Source organism: Megascapheus bottae, chromosome 18, assembly GCF_031878675.1.
Source record: "Megascapheus bottae isolate mThoBot1 chromosome 18, mThoBot2.hap1, whole genome shotgun sequence".
Taxonomy (NCBI): Eukaryota; Metazoa; Chordata; class Mammalia; order Rodentia; family Geomyidae; genus Megascapheus; species Megascapheus bottae.
Genome location: NC_143526.1, coordinates 32,334,808 through 32,353,774, shown reverse-complemented (window position 1 = coordinate 32,353,774; position 18,967 = coordinate 32,334,808). Strand labels below are relative to the sequence as shown.

Genomic DNA, 18,967 nt, shown 5'->3' with positions numbered 1-18,967 from the left:
AAGTATTCTTAAAAGGCGTTCACACTGTGAAAGCAGCTCCATAGCCACTTGGAGACACACATCAGATCATAGGCAGAGCCTGCCCACTGTTAGGTCTACCATCTGTCTTGTTCCTGTGTCCTCTGCAGGGATCTTATGGGAGACCTGCTGGTCCTCCAGCTCTGCCCTCCTGTATCTCTGACTTGGCTCTGCCTCCTTCAGTTCAAACCCACAAAGCAGTGCTCTTCTCTTTTCTCTACCCCCCATCCCCCATCTGTTGTGTGACTTGAATTACGGGTCTGGGCGCTGTCCCTGAGCTTTCTTACTCAAGGCTAGTGTTCTACCACTTTGAGCCACAGCTCCACTTATGTTTTTTTGAGTGGTTAATTGGACAAAGGAGTTTCATGGGGACTTTTCAGTCTGGGCTGGCTTCAAACTGCGATCCTCAGATCTCAGTCTCCCACATAGTGAGGATTATAGGTGTGAGCCACTGCCACTAAGCCCAGGCCTCATACTCCCAGCCTTCCCATCTCAGCCTCCCGAAGGCTGCTAGCATTATAGCAGTGAACCATCATGCCTGGCTCTACACTCTTCTTTAAACTGGATTCTCAGTGAGACTAGCCTGGTAAGCAGCAGCCGGAGTAGCAGGAAGAAAAGAGCTTCTGACCACGAGAGTATACCTGCTAGGACACACTTCTCTCTTGGCCTCATCTGTCCAGTGGGTGACTGCGCTTGACATCCTCATCTTCAGGGCTGCTGCGGGAATAAAGGCGATGGATAGCCACAAGAATGCCCAGGGTGGTACCCGGCATATCTAGGCCCACCCTTTTGTTCTAAACCAATAGTCTCCCAGGAACTTAATTTGATCCTTCCATCTTCATCTGTCATTGCCATGTCTTCCTGTTAATGCTACTTTTTTTTTTTTTTTTTGGCCAGTCCTGGGCCAAAAAAATGAGCTCAGGGCCTGAGCACTCTCCTTGGACTTTCTCAAGGCTAGAGCTCTACCACTTGAGCCTCAGCACCACTTCCAGCTTTTTTCTATATATGTGGTACCAAGGAATCAAACCCAGATTTTTGTGCATGCTAGGCAAGCACTCTACCGCTAGGCCAAACTCCCGGCCCTAATGCTACTTTTGTGTTGCTGTTTTTCCTATTTGCTTTCTGTTATGCAAAGCTGAGACACAGACTCAAGTCCAAGCAGGGTAATTAGCTCATCCCAGTCTGTGTGGGACTGAGGGGGTTCTTCCTGGACTTCCATTGTTAGGACTGCACCAATGTTAGGGTTTTTGTTTTGTTTTGTTTTATCAGTCCTGAGGTTTAGCCTGGGCACTGTCCTTGAGCTTTCTCAAAGCTAGTACCCTACAACTTGAGCCATAGCACCACAGCATACACAGCCTTTTCTGTTTATGTAGTAATGAGGAATTGAATGCAGGGCTTGGAAAATAACTCTACCACTAAGCCACACTCCTGGCCCAGTATTAACCAGGTTTTTCAAAATGAAGAGCTTTCAAGGTCATGAGATTTTTTTCAGTGCTAACTATGGGAAAGTCCTGAGCAGACTAGGGTAAGTTGGTTACTCTGTGCACAGTTAGTGTCAGCGATGGAGCAGCCAAAGGCTTGCTTTCCAGTCTGCCATGATCCCTCCACAATCCGTGATACACTTGGGAGTATAAACCACTAGAGCCACCATAAGGCAAGAGGTCAGGCTTTTGTGCTCCCGTGCTTGTTTTTAGGACTTCATCACTTTGTCCATTGACAGTAAGGGAAGTTTGGTTGCCCAGTGTCATGTTGGAGAGAAGGCTATAGTGACAGGCACAGATGAGCCTCTCCAGAGCACTCTACCATGGGACCCACTGCACTGTGGTCACTGCCATTGCTGCCCCTTTAATTGCTGAGTTTGAGCCAGTTCCTTTTCAGTCCTGAGTCTCACCTACTGGTACAGGGGAAGATGCACATGGGTCTGTCACATATCACCTGGAGGTGATAAGAACTCCAAGAAAGGCAGGTACCTTGAGGGAGGAGTGCCGGGAGCCATTAGTTACCAGCTTACCATTGATGGCAGTCCCTGGGTCTTGAGCTGCTGGCTGATCTAGTGTTCGTGATGTGTACCTTAGATTAACATAGCAATAACAATACCTATTGCTGTTTTGTTCCAGATGACAATGCATAGGATGGTTGCAACTAGGCAGTATTTTTCCCAACTGCATTTGTAGGTAGTTCAGAGCTGCTCCCTGTGAAAATGGTGGCTCCACATCCTTGCTGAGGGTCCTCTGGGCTGCACAGCGGAGCCTGGGGAGTGGCCCCGCTCAGAACAACCCCATACCTGCTATCCTACCAGTGATATGCTGTCTTTTCCTTCTTCAGCTGCAAAAGGCTGCTGAGCCCTGGCTTCTGAAGCATGCAGACATGGAGAAGCAGGACAACAACTGGAAAGAGGTGAAGGTCACTGCTGCCAGGTTCTCTTGACTGATTGCTACACTGAAAGTTCCCTGGTTACCGGAACATGATAAGAAGATTCTAGCCCTGTCCCACAGGCCACTCCATTTCACCTTGAGCTTCTTATCCCTTGGGCCATTATCACATTGTCTGTCTTTTCTTTACTCTCTTTCTGGTGCTGGGACTTGAACTCAAGGGCCTTGATTGATAGTTCAGTTGCTCACTTTGCTTGCTTATAGCTGTCATGATACCACTTGAGCCATTTGTCAGTACTGGGGCTTGAACTCAGGGCCTAGATGCTATCCTTGAGCTTTGCCAAGGCTAGTACTCTACCATTTGAGTCACAACACCACTTCTGGCTTTTTTTTCTGTCTATGTGGTACCAAGGAATCAAACCCAGGGCTTCATACATGCTAGGCAAGCACTCTACCTCTAAGTCATACTCCTGGCTAGCCCAGCATTTTTGCTGGATAATTGGAGATGGAATCTTGGATTTTTCTGCCTTGGCTGGCTCTAAACTGTGATCTTCCAGGTCTCAGCCTCTTAAATAGCTAGGGTTGTGTGCATAAACCACTGGCATCCTGTTACTCCATGGTTTCTGCTCATGGTTTGGGTGGCCTCTGCCATCCTTCTATGCTGTGGAGAGATCTTAGACCTTTCTTGGCTTCAATTTTGTCTCTGTGGAAAACAGGGCTTCTCCATAGTCTTATGACCTAACTCACTGCTTATTTCTATGCTCCCATTGTATAAATAAGGATCAACTTTTCTGCTCTGGCAAAGAAAGCCCTGACTGTGAGATCAGTAAGATATGTTGGTGAAGTTTGCATGTATAATTCAAGTGTTGTTCATAGAGCAATAGGCTGGTAAAATATCACACATAGTCCCTTCCCTCCTCCTCCTCCTCCTCTTCTTCTTCCTCCTTGTTCCCCTTCCTCTCCTCCTCTTCCTCTTTTGTTCCCAAGGCAATCTGAAGAAGTGGAGTATCACTCAAAAGACCTGATTACAAGCATCAAATGCTGAGGTGGGAGGATTTTATTGGGCCTCACAGGACTGGTGATGCTGCTCTGATAATCATACTGGCCTTGGGGGCCTTGCCTCTAGTACAAGCCCGGAGCTGGAGCTCTATAGTCACTGCTGTCCTCACCCACTGCTTTTAGGTGCTTTGTTGCTGCCACCCCATTTGGGATAAGTTCTCAGTGATCCTTCTTTCCCTGGCACCACTCTTGGGGTCACAGTTATTGTGGTGCATTCAGAAACTGATCAATGAGCATTCTAGATTGTTGCTGAACTCATCTTCATGTTCCCCAACAGAGGAGACACAGGCATGGGATATGGGATTAACTCTCACACTGGCCTGTTGTTACCATCTTGGTGGCCAAAACTGATCCATACTGTCTTTTCCTCCTCAGACACACAGTGAGAAGATCCATGACAAGGAAGTTGCTTCTGAAGCTGAGCTTGGGGGAACTGGCTTAAAGAGGTGCTTGCCCTACCCCATGTACCCACCCCTGTCCCTCACTAGAGTTGGAAGACTACCCAGATGGTTCTCTTCTTTGGAGCTAGAAAGCTTGGCCTATAGTTTACTGTTGATTTGTTTGATTCTGAGCATGGAGAATGCCCCAGTGTGTTCTTGATGGCAGAGACACTGTTTAGCTCCTTTGGGGATTATTTTCTCTTGTCTCAGATATTAGGAGAGTCGTAATATACGTCCATTTCTGTGATTACTAAGCAGCATCCTTTTAGCCCAACCCTGTGCTATGCTGAAAGGAACCTCTGAGATTGTAAGGACCATGTCTCTACCATTAGGAGACCTGTGAAAGGTGTAAGGGAGACAAAGCCCTATGGGGGCCTCACAAAGCAGCCCAGAAGCACATGGGTAAGGTAGGCACTTGAACCTGATAGGTTACAACTCTAGCTAAATGGAGCTGTGGACTTTGAATCAAAGGAGCTTCCCCCTAGAGTTTTACAGAGGCTAGACATGTGCAATGAACTTCCACATATATGGTGCTTCATGCAGTACACACAGTCCCTCTATGTAGCTGAGACTGACCTTAAACGGGTGATCCCTCCTGAACTTCCCAAGTGCTAGGATTATAGGACTGTGTTACCATGTCCAGGTCTGTGCTTGATTTCTTGGCATTTAAATTTGGGTTTCCCCTAGAAGTAAACCCTAAGATGGTGACTTACATGCAAATGGTTTATCTGGGAGGGGACTTCCGAAAACACCTAGAAGAGAGATAGGAGCAGGTAACAGCCATTGAAAGGAATTTTCTCTGTCACTCTGTGGGGAGTTGGACTTCAGGCTCACTGAGGAACTCTGGGAGGCAAGAGAGAGTGTACACTCAGATCACTCACCTGAGGGATAGGAGGGCAGGGTGTTTACTCACTGAAGCTCATCCAGTTTGTGTTGAGAACGGTGTTTATGCTGTTGCCACTGAGCTGTTTCTAGAAGACAAGTATAATCACATCTGTATGCAAGTGTTTGAAGCATGTTCTTGGGGTATGTGCAAGGGGGTGGGGGGAGGCTACCCACAAAGTTGTCTAGGAAAGGTAAGTCAGGCAGGCTCACTGCATGTGTGTCCCAGGACAGTTGAGCGATGTATGTACTATTTTCCACTAATCCCACTTTTTTCCTCTACTCTACATAGGACCAAGTCTGTTTCTTCCATGTCTGAGTTTGAAAGTTTGCTGGACTGTTCCCCTTACCTTGCTGGTGGAGAGGCCCGAGGCAAGAAGCTACCCAACAGCCCTGCTTTTACCTTTGTGAGCACTGAGCCAGTAGATGCAGAGAAAGAAGCCAAGGAAAAGCCTGGGCTCTTGCCGAGAGATTGCAGCCGCCTGGGTTCCCTGGCCTGCCAGGACCCTGCAGGGAAGCAGATGCAACGCAGCTACACAGCTCCAGACAAGACGGGCATTCGAGTCTACTACAGCCCACCAGTGGCCCGGCGCCTGGGCGTCCCTGTGGTTCATGACAAGGAAGGCAAGATCCTCATTGAGCCTGGCTTTCTCTTTACCACAGCCAAGCCTAAAGACTCAGCTGATGCTGACGGGCTAGCCGAGAGCTCCTATGGACGGTGGTTGTGCAACTTCTCCCGACAGCGCCTAGACGGGGCCTCTGGGGGAAGCGCCTCAGCAGCCGGGCCTGCCTTCCCAGCAGCGCTGCGTGACTTTGAAATGTCCGGCAACATGAGTGATGACATGAAGGAGATCACCAACTGCGTGCGGCAGGCCATGCGCTCGGGCTCATTGGAGAGGAAAGTGAAGAGTACGTCCAGCCAGACGGTGGGTCTGGACAGTGTGGGCACCCAGACCATCCGCACGGTCAGCGTGGGCCTGCAGACCGACCCTCCCCGCAGCAGCCTCCATAGCAAGAGCTGGTCGCCTCGCAGCTCTTCGCTCATGTCTGTGCGCAGCAAGCAGATCTCCTCCTCACTGGATAAGGTGCACACGCGCATTGAGCGGCCCTGTTGCTCGCCCAAGTATGGCTCACCAAAGCTGCAGAGAAGGTCTGTGTCCAAGCTGGACAGCACCAAGGACCGCAGCCTGTGGAACCTACACCAGAGCAAGCAGAATGGCTCAGCCTGGGCCCGTTCCACCACCACTCGGGACAGCCCAGTGCTGAGGAACATTAATGACGGACTGTCCAGCCTCTTTAGTGTGGTGGAGCATTCGGGCAGCACTGAATCTGTCTGGAAACTGGGCATGTCTGAGGCCCGGGCCAAGCCTGAGCCTCCCAAGTATGGCATTGTGCAGGAGTTTTTCCGGAATGTGTGCGGCCGCGCACCAAGCCCCACGTCGGTAGCAGGAGAGGACAGCTCTAAGAAACTCGAACCTCTCTCCCCCGCCAGCTACCATCAACCAGAGGGCGTGGCCAGGATCTTGAGCAAGAAGGCAACCAAATCTGGCAGCGAGGATGCCAGAACCACCAACCCATCCCAGATGAACAAAGATGGTGTTCCCCGTGATGGAGACGGAGCCTCAATCCTTCCTAATGAGGTAGATGGGTGGACTTTGCCCTTTTGAGTATGAGGGAAGATTGGCTTATGGAGTGTAAGCTCTGGAATGATACAGACCTAATGGTCACATGATCTCCAGTGCCAGAAGACTATTGTGAGTATGGCTTGATCAGAACCCAGCACCCAGCAACCTGTGGTCCAGGAAAGGGGTGTTTCTGCTGCTCTCTTGCTCCTAGGTGATGTGCTGTACCAAGAGGCTTGTAGAAAGCATTGTGTTTCCTTATTTCTCTATGCATATTGGCTGCAGAGGGAGGATGGATGCCAGGAAAACTGGCAAAGGCTACAAGCTAGAGACCCCCCCACCCCTCAAGCTTAGAAAATGGAATTACACAGTAACCTGCCCGACACTTGCCCCATCCCACCTGACTTCACACCAGAGTGCTCCCATCGTCAAGAAGCTTTGCTATATATTCTCCTCACATGAGTTCTACTGAGTTAGGCACTGGGTGTTAATCAAGGGATGCATCTGAGTCAGCATTCAAAGTGGGAAGGAAGTATTTTGGAATGGTGATGGGAGTATCTTATAGGCTCCATAACCAAGACCTGAAGGCTTCATCACTTCCTCCCTGTTCTCTCTTTTCTCTAGAGCATTATTTTCTTTCTTTCTTTTTTTTTTTGTCAGTCCTGGACTTAAGCTCAGGGGCTGAGCACTGTCCTTGGATTTTTCTCAAGGCTAGAGCTCTACCACTTGAGCCTCAGCACCATGTCCGGCTTTTTCTAAGTATGTGGTACCAAGGAATCGAACCCGGGTCTTCGTGCATGCTAGGCAAGCACTCTACCACTAGGCCAAACTCCCGGCCCTAGAGCATTATTTTCTTCTGTGTGCTTTTCTTCCTCTCTTTCCTTCTGCTGCATTTCCACAAATACAAGATAGCTGTTCCAGATCTGGTTTTATAACATCTTCCAGTGCAAGCCCCTCAAGACATGAACTTAAGCCTGCTTCCCAATTCCACATTTTTGGGAGAAATTCTGATTTGATCAGTTTGAGTAAGGTGCACCCCTCTTGGTCTCCTCCATTATGGCGAAGGGCGGTTTCTTGTAGTGTTCTGTAGACACAGCAAGAAATGTAGTTTGGAGCATACAGAAGTAAGGAGGAATGTATGGGGGAACTGAGATAATTTTGGACAGTCTGCTTCCCTGCTACTAGATGTTTGGTTGGTTTCTAGGATTGTTGGGGTTTTTTTTGTTGTTGTTTATTTGTTTTTTGTTTATAGGGGTTTTTTTTGTTGTTGTTGTTGTTGCTGTTTTCCAGTCTTGGGTACTGTCCCTGAGCTTCTTTTGCTCAAGGCCAGAGCTCTACCACTTGAGCCACAGAACCATTTTGGGCTTTTTCTGAGTAATTTTTTGGAATTAAGTCTGATGTCCTTTCCTGCCAAGATTGGCTTCAAACTACGATCCTCAGATCATGAGCCACCAGTGCCTAGTGGTTTCTAGTTTCTATTACAGATAATGCTGTGGCTAACAGCTTGGCACAAAACCTTTTTTTTTTTTTTTTGGCCAGTCCTGGGGCTTGAATTCAGGGGCTGGGCACTGTCCATGAGCCTGTTAGTGCTCAAAGCTAGCACTCTACCACATGAGCCACAGTGCCACGTTTGGCCTTTTGTTTTTGTGGTATTAAGGAATTGAGTTCAGGGCTTCATGCTTGCTAGGCAAGCACTTTACCACTGAAACATATTCCCAGCCCACAAAATCATTTTGTACACTTCAGACTATTTAATTAAGTTTCAGTTGCAGAAATGGGATTATGAGATAAAACAACATAAATTTTCCAAACGTATTTGATAAATGTTGCCAAACTGTATTTCATAAAAGGTCATCCAGGTGGGTGCTGGTGGCTTATGCCTCTAATCCTAGTAACTGGAAGCTGAGATATAAGGATAATAGTTCTAAGCCAGCACAAGCAGAAAAGACTGAGAGAATCTTTTTTCCAATTAGCCAGCAAAAAGCCAGCATTGGACATATGGCTCAAGTGATAGAGCACCAGTTGTGCTGAGTACCAGTTGTGAACAAAAAAGCTGAGCAAGAACATGAGGCCCTGAGTCATGCTCCAGTACCAGCACATACAGAAACAGAGCTTGTCCAGGCTGGAAGTATTTCGCAGTGACAGAACATTTGCCTGTATACATAAGACACTGGGTTCCATTCCATTATGGAAGGAAGAAGAGAGAGAAGGAGGAGGAGAAGGAGAGAGAAAAGACACAGATTATGAAAGTGCCAGGGATTGTGAGGAATTGGCTCCTGTGGTAATAAAGGCTGTCAGGTTCTAAGATCTACAGGGAAGTAATCTGAAGACTCATGAAAGCTGATGCTTTATAGAGTTCTAGCCAGAGTCCAAAGGCCTAAGAAGCAGAGGAGTTAATAGTTCAGTTCTAGTCCCAAAACTGGCAGTCTTATGACCCAGGAAGTACCCATGTTTCCGTTTCAGACTAAGAGCATGAAAATAAATAAATAAATAAATTCAGCTGGGCACAGTGGCTCACTCCTATAATCCTAGCTACTCAGGAGGCTGAGATCTGAGGATCAAGGTTCAAAGCTAGCCAGGGTGCTAAAGATTGTGAGACTTTTATCTCCAGTTAACCACTAGAAAATGAGAAGTGGTGCTGTGGCTCAAGGGATAGGGTGGTAGCCTTGAGCTGAAGAACTCAAGGACAATGCCCATGCCTAGGAGTTGGGTAATAGCCTTGAACTGAAGAACTCAGGGACAGCGCCCAGGCCCAGAGTTCAGGCTCCAAAGAACCTGTGAGAAATGGGGCTCAATGGGGCCTAGTGGTAGAGTGCTTGCCTAGCATGCACGAAGACCCGGGTTCGATTCCTCAGTACCCCACATACATAGCAAAAAGCCGGAAGTGGTGCTGAGGCTCAAGTGGTAGAGTGCTAGCCTTGAGAAAGTCCAAGTACAATGCTCAAGCCCTGAGCTCAAGCCCTGAGCTCAACTCCAGGACTGGCAAAAAAAGAAATGGGGCTCAAGTGATAGAGTGCCAGTCAAGCATGAAAACTGAAGAAGACCCTGAGTTCAAACCCTGGTACCAGAAAAAAAAATTAAAAATAAAATGAATAAAATCAAAATAAAAGAAGAAATATGCTGCACCAATGAAAATCGCCAGCTTGTTTAAAGTTTATGCCAAACGCTTGCTATATAACTTGTCTAGAGCCGGGAGTTTGGCCTAGTGGTAGGGTGCTTGCCTAGCATGCATGAAGACCCGGGTTCGATTCCTTGGTACTGCATACATAGACTTAATGAGATAAAAATGACAGCCAGAAACAAAGATCTGCTGTGGTCCCTAGGAGTTGACGGTATGCACAGCTAAAACACAGTTCCTTGCTGCCCCCTGGGTGTGGTCATCATTACCTCTGGGCTCCTCCTGATATTATCCCTTTTTCCTCCTAGGACAATGTTTGTGACTGTAGTGCCCAGTCTCTCACCTCCTGCTTTGTCCGGCCATCCCGCTCTGCTATCCGCCACTCTCCTTCCAAATGCAGGCTGCACCCATCTGAATCCAGCTGGGGTGTGGAAGAGAGGGCAGTCCCTCCCAGCGAGTGACAGAGCAACTGAGTTTCCCATCTCGAGCAGCCTGGCTCTGGAGATGCAGCGAGGGGTTGCCCCTCAGCCTTGCTGTGCTTGGAGGACAGCAGCTACCTCGCTGCCAGAGAATGTTCAAGGTAAAGCAGGGTCTCCAGTGACCACTGGGCAGTGACTCTGCCTTCCAGTGGATGCCAGTGAACAGGAGAAAGAACAAGGCTGTGGCCAAGACTGATCCTTGGAAGCCTCGCCAGGGTACTCCATTGAGGCTGGATCCTTGAGTCCTAAAAGAGACCTTTGCCTGACCCCACCCACACACACTTCTAGGAGATCCCAGGGAGGGAGATTCTTCTGGCTGTGCCTAAAGACAGAGGCAGACAGAAATGTTCCCTGCCTACCACACACCCCTACTGTGGGAGGGAGACACAGCTGAAAAGAGCAGGTCCAGCTTGGGGCTCCTGCTGGGCTGGGCATTGCCACCTCTCCCACCTGCTGCTTGGGTTGCTGGCCCGTAGGAGGTATGATAGGGCAGTAGCCAGGGCCAAGTAGACTTGGCATCCTGGAGCCCTAGATCTCCCTGGTCTTATCTATATGCAGCAAGAACTGGGAGGAGGTGAGGACTGCCTCCCTGCCACTGTAACTTGGGGTATCCAGGCTTTTCAGGAGATCCATGAGGAGAGAGAAGTAAGTATATCCCATCTCAAGACCTGGTATCCAGGGAAACACCTCCGTGCTACACCTTGTTCTCGGGGGCCCCTCCATGGTTCCCACGTGGGGCACTGCATCTTCACTGCATCAGAGATCCTCCCTCCCAGAGACTCCCATGTGGTTAGCCCTGGCCAGGGAAAACTCCATGAGGTCAGTGTCCCAGGACACAGCCCAGGACTGGGGCTTACAAATACATTTTTTGCCTAGATCATGTATTTGAATTTTTTGTACTCTAAGTATGTAAAGTGTTTCTTTTTTAATTTTTAATAATTTAATTTTCCCCAAAACCCCTAAGGTAATTTATTGGAGGTTAAGACATGTATTCGTGCCCCTGGGACAGTGTGGGGTTCATAACACCACAGAGAGGCATGAAGATCCCTTGTGATGACGAAGCAGCTCAGGCTGTGGTCTGAACTCTTCATTTCAAGAGGGCCCCTCACCAGAGTGGGAGCTCTGCAGTTTGTTCCCTTAATACCATGGACCCTGGAGCCACAGAGCCCTGCCTTTTCCTTTATACCTGGTACCTCATTGGCCTCTGAGGTCAGTGTGTAAATGCTCCAGACAGGGTGGTGAGCCAGACTGACGAGACCACTCCCCAGTGTCTTTCCCCTCTCCTCCTTTTCTTTTTAATGAGTCAAACATGGAGGGCTATGGCTCTTTTCAAGGGTACAAAAATCCCCCTCCAAGTCTCCCAAGTGACGACTCGCAGGAAAACAGGATGAACTTTTGAGAATGTTGTTTATTGCTGCTTTGCACACGGATCTGAGAGCGTCTACCAGCCTGCCTGCCAGCCTTTCACCAGCCTGTCTCCTTAGCCTTATGCTTCTCACAGCTCTGCTCCTAGCCCAATTCCACTTCCTGCCCTTCCCTCATCTATGGAAGCCACCCAGTCCCATCCAAGAAATGCATCATGGCTCACTTCCGACCAGAGAGGAAGGCCTCTTGTGGCCTCTCCACCAGTGAGCCCATCTGGGTTGTACACACATCCTCTCCCCCACCACTACCACATGTGCAGCCCTCCTCTCACTGGCTCACAACTCCCCAGGAGATGGCCCTGCACTCCCGATTGTCACTTCTCATCCACCCTTTCAGGGTCATCTGGAACAGTTACACAAAGCCCTTCCTCCCCATTCCTTACAGGCAGCACATCAGGGTTTTGTCAGTCCTGTCAGCTGCTTCCTCGTGCCCTAGCGACTTGCATGGGAAGAGCCACAGGCCATTGGAGCCTTGGGCCAAATCCACTGCTCTTACCCAAGAGGTCAGGGGCCCCTCAAAGATTAACTGCAGGTGAGGGGATTCATACCAGGCCACAAACTACCAGAAGCCTTCTGACACCTCCTGGAGCTGCAGAGGGCCAAGGGAGGGCTGTGCTCTCAGCCGTGGGGAGTGATCCCCTTGAGACCTCAGGGCCTATCAGCCTCTCAGCCTTACCATCGTCTTCATCCGAGATTGTCATGCGTCATTGTTGCTGTCTCGGCACCTGGCCCCAGTGGTCCCCAGTAGGGGTGTTGGAGGCCCCAGGTCTTGGTTTTCAGTGGAGTCCCTGTTTCTATTTCTTGTATCCACTATACAAGACCACTGTCATCATTCCTACAGAAGCCCCTGGATGCGGGGCTAGATGGGGTTGACAATGTTATGTGTAAATATCGATTCGGTTAAATTTTTAGGTTTACTTGGTAACTGGTTGTGTTTTTCTTTTGGGGGGGTGGGTGGGTTGGTTTGTAAAAATTCTCTACTCTTTTGGAATGTAATTTCTAAGTTTGTTTATTTCTTCAAATGCCTTTGATGTCGTGGTAACATTCCCAAAGCAGAAAACTGCCTGTCCTAGAGTGTGGGTCCCTCACCCCACACCTGAGGTCCCAGGAAGAATGCTGCCCGTGCTCCCTCTCTTCTCCTCTTCCTTGTTGTCCCTAGCTTTCTCCTCCTGTTCTCCTCCTCTCTCTCTCTAACCAAAGTCCCAAGGAACCCCCACATCCCTTTTGCCTACAGGTTGCCCCATGGCTGAGCCTAAACTGCGTGACTTTGCATTCCTTATATCTGAATCCTCAACACCAAGTTAAAATCTCCTGGCGGGGGGACAGGCAGCGATACCTAGTTTTAATGATAATCAGACCTCCAGAAGGTCCAGCTCAAAATAGATCACATCCCTGGACCTCTCCAGGGTGCTCTTCTACCAGGTGGCCTCTAGGTGACAAAATTGAGGGCATCAAATACTTGACCCTCTTCCATATACTTACTATTCACAGATTTATCCCCCAGTCTTTCTTCTTGTCTCAGCAATATTCAAGCCTTTCTTGCTTCTTCTTACCCTTCCAGAATAATTCTACCCAAGTCTCCCACTGATTCCTTGTTATAATAGTAATAATGCCCTGTCCATCCACATCCCTTCCAGAGCACATCACTGTTAAGAACACACACATAGGGCCAGGAGTTTGGCCTAGTGGTTAAAGTGCTTGCCTAGCATGCATGAAGACCCGGGTTTGAGTCCTCGGTACCACATACATAGCAAAAAGCTGGAAGTGGTGCTGAGGCTCAAGTGGTAGAGCTCTAGCCTTGAGAAAGTCCAAGGACAGTGCTCAGGCCCTGAGCTCAAGCCCAGGACTGGCAAAAAAAAAAAAAAAAGAACACACACATACACACACGCGCGCGCGCGCGTGCGAGCCTTGATAGGACTTTTCAGATGAGGCAGATAAGGTTCAGATCTTGTCCCAGATTTCATCAAGTTCAGATGAACATTTGGATCTTGGATTCCCCCTGTCCTATTCTGCCCTGCTTGCTCTGCAATCCCACTGTACCCATAGGATATTGGACCTCCCCCCCCCCCCCCCATAGTATGCCACTACCAAAATAAACCACTGAAATTGCTTGACTTGTCAATTCCAGATTCTGGGGAAGGCCTGGTCAAATAATGATTCTTAGACCTGCATAGCCCTCTGGACCTAGGGTGTGTGTTTAGGCAACTTTCTGAGTTATCCTAAGCATTATAGCATGACAGACAGCATCTCCTTCACAGACCTGACCTTTAGGCCATTGTTCTTTCAACCAATCGCCACAATGCTTTGTTCTTAAAAACCCATGAGCACTATGCTGAGACTTAGGAAAACTGGCCCCCAATCAAACTCTCCTTGTATGTAATTACTCTGGAGATTTCAGAAAAACCATAGAGATAATTAACAGTCTTAATCCTATGTTTAGTAAGGTAACAAAAGTAGAAAGCCAAAAAGCAAGATGGCTTGTTTTCCAAATCTACCTAAGGTAATTTGATAGTCGTGTAATTAAATTTCATTCTTGAGTTACCTAGTAACCATGATAAAAGGAGTAATGTATCAGGATTTTATAACCTTCAGTCCTGGAAAGCAAGCATGTCTGCCCTGGGAAACAGATCTCCTGCTTCTAACTTATAACATATGTTCTTTCTTCAGAGGCCAGGGAGCCCAGTGATGTTTTAACAAGTCGACCTATCATGCAAGGCTGTTTTTCAAGTAATTGTTAACAAAAATAAACTACTATCAACTTGAATGATCTTGGCCAGATCTTGTGGCTAGTCTGTGCCTCAGTTTCCCCATGTACAAATGGGGACAGTATCCTACCTCATGTGGCTGTGGTGAGGCCTGAACATAATCTCATACCTACACAATAAGATTGAGAGAGGTGTAAGGTTCTGTACAAATGTTAGGTAATGTGCCCCCATTCATTGTCCCCAGCTAGCCTTTCAGTGTCATGGCCTCAGGATGATACCAACTCACTGGGTCTTTATAAATAAAAATGAGATGGAAAAATAATCCACACTAACCAGATGTGTTTTTAAATTGAAAAAAAATTTACTGTAGCCATTTCAGATGCGTTGCTTCATTATTATTTTTGTCTGCTCTTCTTCCTTGCTGTGAATCAAACCCATAGCATTTTACATACTAGCCAAGTGCTCTACCACAGAGCTGTATCTCAGCCTTTAAAGGGCTTCAAAAATCCATTCACAATGTTGTATAATCATCACCATCACGACCCATGTTGGTCGTGGGACTTGAACTCTGGGCCTGGGCTTTGTCCCTGAGCTCTTCAGCTCAAAGCAAGCGCTCCACAACTTTGAGCCACAGTGCCACTAACAGTTTTCTGGTGGTTAATTGAAGATAAGAGTCTCACAGACTTCAGTGCCAAGGCTGGCTTTGAACCACAATCTCAGATCTCAGCCATCTGAGTAGCTAGGATTATTGACATGAGCCACCAGCGCCTGGCTATTTCCATCCCTAACTGAAACTCCGTATCCCTTAAACAATGAGTCCCATCCCCCTTGCCTCCCTTCCTGCACTTGATAACCAGAGGTCAAGCCAGCCCCAGATCCCAGGACTCCTGACTCCTAGCAGGCTCTGCACCTCTGGTGAATAACCATGCCCTGCCTTTCTGTGGTCTGAACCTGTTTCTTCCCATCCCCATCCATCTTTTTTTTTTAATCTTCTAAAGCTTCCTCTTCACCTTAGCTGGTTCTAGCCAGCAGATAAGAGTGGCCCACAGATAGGTTTCCTCCCGGCCTCCCTTGGTGCCTTCCCCAGCACTGCTTCCTTCTTTGGATATTCTAATGTCAGCATCGTCTTTTCACCCCCAAGCTCACATTCCTGTTCCATCAGGAAAGTGTCCTGTCCTGTCTGTCAACTCCCAGACTTCGAGTTTTTCTCTCAGATCTGGTTGTGTTCTAGTTTCTCTGTTTATTTTGTATTTTCTCACATCAAAGAGGACCCCATTTCCCCATGCATGCGGAAGCACCAGTTCTGCCAGTCCTTTTTACTGGGTTTACTTTGGCCTAGTTACCTCTCCACCAGTTCCATCCCAAACCACTCTGCCTTCCAGCAGCTGCCCAGCACATTCTGCTGGGGGAGTATGTGGTGAACATGGACTTCCTCACTCTCCTTTGGACTGTGCCCTGTCCAGCCACACACAGCCTGGTATCAAGCAGATGCAGCTTGGCTTCTCTCTACTCTGATCTTCCATCCACATGCTATCCATCTCTTCTCCCTTGTGCCTCATCATCTACAGAACAGCTCAGCCTGTCAGAACCCGTATCCCACCAAGTGTGTAGAATCCATAGACCTAAAGTCCAAAAGAGACAAGACATGATGCTTGGGTCCCTGCTTAGGGCTCCATTTCCTATCCCACTGACATATAGCCCATCCTCCTAGGAACCTCTTCTTCCTTTCTCTATCTCATTGGTCCTGTTTCCTCTCTCCTTCCTGCCTTCCACCACTTGACCCCAAGGAAAGGAGCCTTAGTGTACACTGGAAGGGCTCAGGCAGCTAAGGCCTGACTACCTTGTCACACTCCATTCTGAAGCCACCAGAACAACTCCCATGAAGAGACTTTCAGCCAGCCATCTGGGGCCTATCTTTTAACTTCTTGGTACCTTCCAGCAGTTTTGTGATCTTCTGCTGAGCAACAGGAACCCTGAGCAACTTTCATATCTTGGGGTCCTGTAGTCCCCTCCTTTTTCCACTGGGTCCCAATATTCTGTTTCTTCTCAGCTCTGCTAATGATCTCTGTGCCTTAGTATACTTCTCTGCACAGGGGGGCTCATTCATCATAAGCCCATTCCCAGAAGCTCTCTGGGTCCTTTGGTGCCTCTAAGTTTGAGCTTGATCAATTGTAACCTTGCATAGGGACGTCAGGTCCTGGGGCACCATTCCAGACCAGAGGTTCTCAAACTGTGTTCCAAGACTTGTAGAATGCAGACTTTAGGCTAACCCCTAGACCTGCTGGGTTAGAAGTGCCAGGGCCCATCATTGTGGTTTGAAAGAGCCTCTAGGTCATTCCAATATACATAGGTTTGCAACTTCTGACCAGTTGACAGTGCAGCCTAGAGAGGCCCTGGGGCTGGTCCTGGCCAGTCACCTTGTCTGGATCACTGAACTTGGACCCCTTCCCCACACAAAACCAAATGGAACTAACCTTGTGGTATCTCCTTTTCCCAAAAGAAACCTAATTCCCCAAAAAAGAATCCCAAGTCCGAAGCTCCTCTTCCTCTTTCTTTTTCTCTTTCTCTTCCTCTTCCTCCTCCTCTTCCTCTTCTTCCTAATCCCAGGGAGACCTTGTGGACAGTGCCAAAAATAGCTCCAACCCAGCAACAGGAGAAGAGAACCAGAAGCTGTCTTTCCTCAGCATTCTTTTCCCTCCCATACTGTGCCAAGTCTCTTTCCTGCTCAGCCTGGTTTCCTGATGAGGGTCCTGAGATACCCCTCAGGAGGAAAGGGACCAAGGGCATCCTTGGACCAACTGTCCACCTCTTCTACCGTTCTCATTTCTCTCTTTAAAAGGCTCCTTGCCAGGATGGATTGGGTGCTAGGAGGATCACAGTCCAATCTACCAGCTCTTCCCTGCCCTGTGTCTTATTTTAGACATGAGTAAAACTGTATAGTGTAAACTTACAAAGTGTTTTTGTAGATTGGAAATAAAGTATGTCATATGAACAGTGGTCATTGACTTTGTCTCTCTTGAGTTCTCTAGTGGGGATCCACTGCCTCAGCTTATCTGAAACCAGACTCCATCTTACCTGCCATTGCCTGGGAAGAGGGGAAGCAAGGGCCACATGGCTGGGTTAAGTCATGGGAGAGACTGCCAGGTGTTCTGGCTGCTGACTACTGGCAACTTAGTGTTTCCCATGAAGTGTGTTATAGTCACTAAGAAACAAATGGCAGAGGCCGGGAGTTTGGCCTAGTGGTAGAGTGCTTGCCTAGCATGCACAAAGACCCGGGTTCGATTCCTCGGTACCACATACATAGAAAAAAGCCAGAAGTGGTGCTGAGGCTCAAGTGGTAGAGCTCTAGCCTTGAGAAAGTCCAAGAACAGTGCTCAGGCCCTGAGCTCAAGCCCAGGACTGACAGGGGAAAAAAAAAAAAAAGGCAGACTATTCAAATGGGAAAGGAAAGTTGGGCATGGTATGTATATCTGTAGTCCCAGCATGCAAGAAGCTGGTGTAGGAGAATCACACATTGGAGCCGTAGGCTACACAGTGAAACTTTTTCTCAACAAGGAAAGGAAGGCAGAAGAACAAAACCTAAGTTTATGTTAGTTACTATGGGCCAGGAATTCAGGAGCAGGGTTGTTTGCATTTTAGGGGAAGGGAGAAGGAATCAATTTGGTGCTATATGTATATTTAAAAGAAGACTACACCACGGTACTACACTCCTGCCTGTGCTGCAGTTATTTGAATCCCTGATGAGGGCTAGAAGATCCATTTGTAAGGTGGCACACTCATCTACTGGGCAAGTCTGTGCTGGCTGTTGGCAAGGGAGCTTAGTTCCTCAGTGTGTGAACCTCCCCATAGAGTTGCCCATGTGTCCTTACAGTATGGCAGATAGCTCCCCATTGAGCAAGTAGAGCAGGAAATCATGCCTTTTATTTTTAAATTTTATTGTTGGGGTATTGCATACAGGGATTATAGTTACATTCATTAGGTAGTGGGTGCATTACTTCTTGCACATTGATATCCTTTCTCATGTTTTTGTCCCCCCACCCCTTTCCAATCATCTTGTTTCCTCCCCTTCCCTATTTTAAATAAACAAATAAATGTATATACAATATACCAGGTAACAAAGTCGAATACAGTAACCACATGAGATTAACCATAAGGGGGGAAAAGAGAAGAAATAACATAGTACAGTAAGAACAATAATCACAAAGATAAACCTCTTGTTTCCATATCCTACAGTTCATTTCATAAGGTCATATAGGATGAAATCATGTCTTTTATGATGAAGACTTAAAAGTCACACACTGTTGGACTGAGAGTTAGGCCTAGTGGTAGAGTGTTTGCCTACTGTGCATAAAGGCCCAGGTTCGAGTCCTCAGTACAACAGAAAAGGCTGGAAATGGAGCTGTAGCTCAAGTGGTAGAGCTCTAGCCTTGAGAAAGCCCAAGGACAGTACTCAGGCCCTGAGTTCAAGCCCCAGGACTGGCCAAAAAAAAAAAAAAAGGTCACACAGTGTCATTTCTATAATATTTTACCAGTTCTATAAACCTGCATTCGTTGGCCTGGAATTTGGCCTAGTGGTAGAGTGCTTGCCTGGCATGGACGAAGACCCAGGTTCAATTCCTCGATACCACATACATAGAAAAAAGCCGGAAGTGCTGCTGAGGCTCAAGTGGAAGAGCTCTGGCCTTGAGAAAGTCCAAGGACAGTGCTCAGGCCCTGAGCTCAAGCCCAGGACTGGAAAAAACACAAAAACAAAAAACAACCCTGCATTTTTTTCAGTGTAGAAGGGAACTGCACAGACACAGGACCACTAGGAAACAAGTCATGAAGGGCCTGCCACATGTCACTTTT

At 47.9% G+C, this 18,967-nt stretch overlaps 1 protein-coding gene across 4 annotated transcripts in view; it reads left to right on the top strand.

Annotated features, from left to right (window-relative positions):
- Mtcl2 (microtubule crosslinking factor 2) overlaps positions 1–13,258 on the top strand; it is a 74,251-nt gene extending 60,993 nt beyond the window's left edge. For 3 of the 4 annotated variants that reach the window (XM_090352311.1, XM_090352314.1, XM_090352312.1), the window contains 4 exons: positions 2,344–2,415; positions 3,825–3,895; positions 5,064–6,411; positions 9,820–13,258. In XM_090352311.1, the coding sequence (XP_090208437.1) occupies positions 2,344–2,415; positions 3,825–3,895; positions 5,064–6,411; positions 9,820–9,972 (1,644 nt within the window). In that variant the 3' untranslated portion in view covers positions 9,973–13,258. The remainder of the gene's footprint in view (positions 1–2,343; positions 2,416–3,824; positions 3,896–5,063; positions 6,412–9,819) is intronic. The other variant, XM_090352313.1, reaches the window with a different exon arrangement.
- Positions 13,259–18,967: the final 5,709 nt, after the last annotated feature.